The sequence below is a fragment of the Clarias gariepinus genome, chromosome 3, assembly GCF_024256425.1.
Source record: "Clarias gariepinus isolate MV-2021 ecotype Netherlands chromosome 3, CGAR_prim_01v2, whole genome shotgun sequence".
Classification (NCBI taxonomy): domain Eukaryota; kingdom Metazoa; phylum Chordata; class Actinopteri; order Siluriformes; family Clariidae; genus Clarias; species Clarias gariepinus.
In genome coordinates this window covers 28,269,320-28,276,880 of record NC_071102.1, presented here as the reverse complement: position 1 = coordinate 28,276,880, position 7,561 = coordinate 28,269,320, and the positions used below count along the sequence as shown (strand labels likewise).

The window sequence follows — 7,561 nt, the reverse complement described above, 5'->3', positions numbered from 1 at the left end:
GTATGTTCCAAGTATGAACATATAATAAATAAGTTATATATATATATATATATATAATATATTTTTTTAACCTTATTATTAATATAAGAAGCACAACAGGAAAAAAATCAGACACTGTTTTGGAATAAACCTTTGTATTTCTCTGAACTGGTTGTCATTTGGAGGTGTATTTACAAGTCAACATGAGTGACAACTACAACCTCTTACAAATAAAAACATGGTAAATACAGTATGACTGTCCTAGAACTAAGGGAAACATGGCACCTTGGGGTCCTTCATGCAGCTATGAGTTAACAAAACAGAGCGCAAAAAGAGATCTTCCTAGGAGACGATTTTTCTTCTAGGAGCAGCTCTGTAGCTTTAGTGCTTTGCATTACGCCTTAACTCAAAGGTTAAGAGCTAAAGCCTTGACTATTTGGGAACAGAAGTGAAAATATCCAGGCAGAAACCATTTCAAACAAACTGATGAACAGCTGCCTTGTTTGTGCGTCTGAAGAAATATGGAGCATTTGTTTAAAAAAACAAGAAGGTGCACTCAGTTTCAGCCATGTGTCTGTTCTGTACTCAAGCCTAATAATTATTACGCATCATGACCACCAGCATCACCCATGATTATCCTGTGCATACACACATTCATATAATTAACCCATAGCAAAGGGACAACATCTCATAAAAGCTTTAGTTCACGTATTGCTTTTAACTGTCATAACTTACAGTATGGTATTTGCTGTCTGACAGAGAAATCTGAAAGCAGCATTTTGATCTTGATCTATTTATGGTGGATTAAAATAAAGGATAAAAACATAGAGAACCTAATTGATCACTAGGATAGACCAATTACTATTTAACATTCTTTATGGCATAAATATGACTGTATAATATTTTGCTCATGATAAATTACACGAGATGATTTTTTTCCCCAATATCTTCATTTGATTTAAAAAATAAATAATTCAAACAAACTCCTTACAAGACAACGGTTCTTAACACACTGCAGCTAAATGACTGTAAATACAAGCATATGTGGAGCAAATACCAACATATCCTGTGAGAACTTTAAGAATTCACACATTGGTTCAGCACTGGCTGACACTGCAGTGCGGGTCTTGCTTTCCTATTGAAATAATCACAATTCCAAATGTAAACATGGAAATTATTACAGCAGGACAAAACAATAATGTTCACAGAAGATCAGACATTCACTCCATAAAGGGGGAAAACATGAACATGTAGAAATATTAACACAAAGCTGCAGAATTATTTCAGCGAAAAGAACAAAGCAAATGATGAGTTACTAAACTATAGCTGAATATTAAATAAGCAATTGGAAATCTGATAGAAATATCTCATGTATTGACTGTACATAAAATAAATCACAATGGATTAGAATCAATACTTGATAGTATTATATATATGTATATATATATACTGAATTGAAAGTATTTTGGATCCTCCCCCATGATATGATCCTAAAGCTAAAACTGACGAGCATGAACAACACAGCAGTCTGATGATGAATTAAAAATCTCATTTCACTGACAATAAAATAAAATAATATTTATATAATAAGTGTTAAATGATAAATTTAAATATGTCTGCTTTAGGTGCAGGTTTGTCAGCTACTGAACACCATTAAGATGTTGGACTACCGTAATCAGGGGGGTTTCACATACTCGGAGCAGCTATGCTATACAAAATCTATACAGCGGTAGTTTAAAAGGCAGCGCTAGCTGAGGATCTAGTTCAGTCAAATGACAACTAAAAGCAGGTAGCGGGTGAGGAGGAAGAAGAAGCAGCAGGACTGTCATGTCTCAGAGATCCATTCTGTCATCTTTGGAGTGCGTTTTTCAGTATCGGCTCTTGCAGCGCGCTTGTACAGTATGTTCAGGCCTCTTCTTGGTTCCTCATTGTAGTTTCTTTCAGCTCTGAAAAGCAGACTTTGTTTTTCAACATCAACGAGGGATACAGGACAGTAATCAGCACACTGAAGTGTTAATACAGCTACAGGTATACAATATCCACAAGGTCAGATGGATTTAGTGCGAGGTCTGTGATATTTCAATACTTGAAATGGCTTTCGTCTCACAGTAAGATTTCCGTATTTCCAGTGAGCAGCACTCGAGCTTTCGGACAGCGTGACAGCGGCACTTTGCATCACTATCAGCTATGGGTGAAGCCAAAAGATTTTTCACACAGAGTAAACCGCACATCTTGGGTCTTGATAGAAAATGGCACATTTTTATATATATATATATATATATATATATATATATATATATATATATATATATATATTTTTTTTTTTTTTTTAAAGGTGCTTGAAATCTTAGAACTGTTGTTAAGTCATTTCAGGCTAAAATGCAAATAAATAAACACTTCTCAGATGAACAAGCATTTTAAATCTGTCAGAAAAAAATGAAAAACAATTAAAATAACAGTTAATAGGATCAGTTATTCAGGACGGTTTGGTTTATTCTTTCCAGTGGCAGCTCAGTAGCAGTACCTCCTCCAGTGAGATTCTGATGTCCGCTAAATGGTCTCCCAGTCTAGAGTAATATAAAAGACTAGACTCATCTTTCATTCCCAGTTATTTTAATGATTGAATGCCCGACACTCTGCGGTATGGTTTCCTGGCTCAGAGGTCGTGCGGCACTTTTTCTACACTTGCTTCAGTTCTTTCTTGCGATGTTTTTCCAGACTGCTTCTGCAGCTTTTCCTTGTTCCTGTGAGCCTTCTCCATCAGCACCTTCAGATCCTTCAGCTTCCTCTTAAACACAGCACGGTCCTGAGACGAGGCTACACCTAGATCCTAAAAGATGAAAATGTACAACAATGGCATTGAGCGCAAAGACTGCAATTTTGAGCTGCAAGTCAGAGACCATATTCACAAACAATGCGTCTGATTCAAAAAGGCCCTACATTTTTACAGATGTCATGCACATTAGAGATCGTCCAAGAACCAAAATAAATTACCACTTCACCATTATTTTATCAAGCAAATCTTTGCATTAATTTTACCAGGCTGTGGCCAACATGTGCAGTTGTTCATATGGTGACGTTTTCTATTACGAGACATGCATTTAGTATTTGAAAGTGTCAGGGCTTTGTTAAATTTTTTGCTTTTTAACAACATTTTTTCAACACTTTCTTTTTGGTTTAAACACTTCTTCTTTCTTTGTTTTCAGCTTTTTTTTTTTTTGCTTCATTACCTTCTCTTACAATTATTTTTCTCCTTTCGTTTCCTGTACCGGAGTGACACAGATCTGCTCTCACACCGGGTGTGGAACTAATGTCCACACAGTCTGGGGACATATACTGTATAGGTGTGCCCCCAGGTGTCGCTCATCTCCCCTTGTTGCCTCAATGGCGGTGTCACCTAGCAACCACATGTGAGGCGGATTTGCCTGCAGAGAGACCCATGGCGGCACAAGAACAAGATGCCCATTTGAGTCCCCTAGGTTTCTCCCTAATGTTGTCTCAGGGAGTTTTTCCTAATGACTATTATCTCTGGTTTGCTGTTTATGCATCCAAACATACAGCTGGATCCCTGGAATCATGTGTGTGTGCTCACTTTAAGTGCATCGTTGTCAAGGTGCAGGAGCCGCGCTCCATCCACGTTATTGGCAGTGAACTGAGGGATGTACTGCTCCAGGTTCAGGCCCATGAGCCAGAGACACACCTGCTGATACGACCAGTCATGCACACTGCGATTCTGCCACTGGTGTTGCTTCAAAGGCTGCCCTTCATCCTGGATCTGACACAAACACAGGGGAACAGACTTAGGAAAGAGTCACATGAACTCCATGTCAAAAAAAATGAATGAAATATATAGATGTGTATATTATTTTACAGTACATATTTATCATTATATATGATATATATATAATTTATATAAAATTTCTTCTTCAATTCCTGAAGCAATGCAGCATTGGTGTTTTTGTGTAAAAAAATCCTTTAAAAATGTCCTAGTATTAGACGAATACAGTTTAGCACTGTCATCTTGCACCTCCAGGAACCGAGTTCTATTCCCGGCCAGGTTCGATTTCCGTCTCTGTGTGCATGGAGTCTGCATGGTCCCCCCATGCTTGGTGGGTTTCCTCCTGGTACTTCTGTTACCTCCCACAGTCCAAAGACCTGCAGATTAGGCTAATTGGCATTTCCAAATTGCCCTGCGATGGATTGGCACCCTGTCCAGGGTGTACCCCGCCTCGTGCCCAAAGTCTCCTGGGATATGTTACCCAGTATACAGGATTAAGCAGTATAGACTATAAGTGAAATGAATAACTCTTTGAATAACAACATACAACTTTTTTCACCATGCCATTATTTGGTCAATACTATGTATCCCATAATTCAATAGCTTGTGGGTCCCCCTTTAGCAGCAAGAGTATGATTATGAGTAATCAAATACAGTATGTAACATTTTTCAGGCCAGGCAGTGTATATTAAGATGTATGAATAAATGATGTTCAGTCAAACAAATGAAATGTGATAAACAGAAAAATAACAAGAAAAATAATAAAGCATGTTTTTGAAAAAATCCATTAAAAAAGCCTCACCTCATCATCACTTGTATCCAGACTCTGATATGCGCAGCACAAAGAAAAAGTGACTTTGTTAGCTTTTGCATGAGCTCACAGTACATACTACAGCCCCATCTGCTGGCTCAAAACTCGCAAAGCCTCTTTTCAGCAAAGAAATTATGCTCACACTCATCGGATTGACACCCTTAAATGAAGATGAAAATGCTATTTACTCCCCCTCACCTCATCTGAAGAGAGCACTAATGTGTGTGAGCGGCTAGTCAACTTGGGCTCAGTGACCAAACCCCACATCTCTCCTGAGCTGGAGCTGCTCACACTGACATCGTCCGAAGCCTGAGAAAAACAGTCAGCATCAGAAACTGTAGAAAATCCACACCAAGCCTTCCTTATCTCTAAATAGCAGAAGCGTGTGCGTGCTGTGTATTTCTCTGGTTTGATTGTGTCACTAGTGTAAATAATCACCAATCAGCAGTGATTGATTCTTAATTTAGTTAATTAAACCTAATTCGATGAGAAGAAAACCACAGACAACAAAGAAACTCCTAGAAGGAGTGAAAATACTAATCAATAAAAGATTCTTGAACTCAAAGCAATTTGTTTAATGATAATGAATGTGTTCAGACAAAGCACACAAAAATGAGAGCAAAAGTGTGCATCACCCTCAATGTTTTACAGTTTATCTCAACACTTTTTCTTATTAATAAGCTCAGATGTTGCAACCCCACTGATACTGTACACTTGCAGTAATTTACTTAAATGTGCCTCATTAATGAGTCTAATGACTTCTAACCATCCTTTCCTAAGTGCTATTTAAGGCATTGTAGACTGTGAACAAATTAAAAGATTGGGAAAATTGAAAGATCAGGAAAACTGGACAACACATAACAGAAACTACTGTTTCTACTCTTAAATCTAAAGAGATATATACTGTATAAATATATCACAGATAATTTATGAACTATTAATACCATAACATTAAGTACAGAAACATTTTTAAATACTGCATTTAGTTATTTGCCAAAAGGAACATTTGTAAAAAAAAAAAAAAAAAAAAAAAAAAAAAATAATCTAATATTTAATAATATTTAGTGTGCAGTATATATTATATGCATTATAATATTTTAAATAAATAATATAAAGATCTATCTATCTATCTATCTAGTATATCTAAATCAAAGTCTTTTGCTGCATGTTCAATCTTTCATAGATCTTCCGCGAATACTTTCATAAAAGCAGAATTTTCAAATTTCAGAAAATTTTTCAATCCCATAAGCAGTAATTTGTGAGATTCAGGATTTCAATCACAGCCAAGTCTTTAACATTGAGAAACTGCAGAATAACCTTCAGTCCAATTTATCAGCTCAGATTCATCAAATTAATCTAAAAAAAATATGAAAATGTTTTGATTCGCTTAAATTTATGTGGTGCAAATAATGATCATTTTAAATATTTAGAACAAATGGTTTCATTTTTATGAGCATATTTCTGGGTTTACCACCAATAGAGTACCAAGTTATATGAATAGGAGAAGAAGTGCGGCCAAGAAAAATATTTCTGCTGCAAACCAAAGAAATGTTATCAATAAACACAGCTCAAATAAACAGCCAACACAAATTAGTAAAAATGGAGCTGGAGATTGATGGAAAGCCATACCTTGTTTGTGTCTTTCCCTATGTTGGGTTTCATTGCTGGTGGGTCTGGGGAGCTGGAGCGCAGAAAAGAGGTTCCCGAAGAAGACAAAATAACATATAGTTTACAGTATAAACATTCATTCTATTTCCGTTTGAATGTACTTTGTCTTTATGAAGATCGTACTGTTCTCCTGGTGAGTTTGCTTAGGCCATACAGCATATTTCCCAGCCAAATACCCTTTCATACTGCCTTCAATTCCTGCACTACATCTAAAATTATAATCCTGCTGGATTTCTTATTAATATTCCTTTATCATCTTACCCCAAGTCCATTAGCTTCTTGCTGCATTTTTCATCTTGAACTTGGAAATGGCCACTTGAAACCACTGGAGGACCTGCAAAGACCCCAGATGTATTTTCACGCTCATTCGATCATGTTATATACACTGTATGGCTAAAATATTGAGGCCCAAACGCGTTTCACAATATCACAATACTTTTGTATACAAAGTGCGGTCCATAATGACATGGTTGTTAAGAGAAATGTGGAAATAAGTCATTGGCCGAAACCTTGACATCAACCCCACAGAACAACTTTGGAATAAAGTTGAATGCATCCAGGCCTTCTTGCTTGACATCAGCACCTGATCTACAGTAGTGCTCTTTTAGCTGAATGGGCAAATCCCCAAGCAATGGTCCCAAGAGAAGCAGGGGGAGGGGGGTGGGGAATTACATTAACGCCTATGGTTTTGGAATGGACACCCATGGGTATGATAGTCAGATATCCACATCTTTTTGGCAATACAGTGCACTTGAACTGTCAACTCTATATCTCAATGTAGACCAACAAGCAAGTTTACTAATGTGGTGTTAAAAACTGCCTACTGTAAATCCTTATAACCAAGTTTGATTTAGGCACATAATGAATGTTAAACTTTCATCAAGTTCTTGGATATCTAAATACCTTACTCCTTACTGTATATATATATATATATATATATATATATATATATATATATATATATATATATATATAGACACAGGTAAGACAGAATATTTTGAATGTCGAGTGTGTGAAATACGTACCCTCACTCTCAGTTACCCTGGGGGCCAAGGACTTGGGTATAACAGTGGAGAGAATGGGAGAACTCTACAGAAAAAAACAAAACAAAACATGGAACATGGGAAATAAAGAAAATCAGATACATGGTTTATATTTTATCACATACATTTCCCTCTTCTGAGCAGTAGGGTGGCTGCAACAACATTAAAGCCAATGATGGATGGAAACGATAATCAAATTGAGCATAAATTAATGAACTGTCCTTCTTCATTAATGTTCATTAATGATCGAGTAGCATAAAGGTTACAGATTCTGTGGAACAT

General features: G+C 36.6%; 1 protein-coding gene across 4 annotated transcripts in view; it reads right to left on the bottom strand.

The window, feature by feature from the left end:
* Window positions 1-2,279: 2,279 nt before the first annotated feature.
* Window positions 2,280-7,561, bottom strand: part of ppp1r9a (protein phosphatase 1, regulatory subunit 9A) — a 59,902-nt gene continuing 54,620 nt past the window's right edge. For 3 of the 4 annotated variants that reach the window (XM_053491842.1, XM_053491843.1, XM_053491841.1), the window contains exons 13-19: window positions 7,262-7,325; window positions 6,498-6,570; window positions 6,198-6,249; window positions 4,767-4,877; window positions 4,560-4,583; window positions 3,572-3,754; window positions 2,280-2,809 (exon numbers count right to left, since the gene is read on the bottom strand). In XM_053491842.1, coding sequence (XP_053347817.1) covers window positions 2,636-2,809; window positions 3,572-3,754; window positions 4,560-4,583; window positions 4,767-4,877; window positions 6,198-6,249; window positions 6,498-6,570; window positions 7,262-7,325 — 681 coding nt within the window. In that variant the 3' untranslated portion in view covers window positions 2,280-2,635. The remainder of the gene's footprint in view (window positions 2,810-3,571; window positions 3,755-4,559; window positions 4,584-4,766; window positions 4,878-6,197; window positions 6,250-6,497; window positions 6,571-7,261; window positions 7,326-7,561) is intronic. The other variant, XM_053491844.1, reaches the window with a different exon arrangement.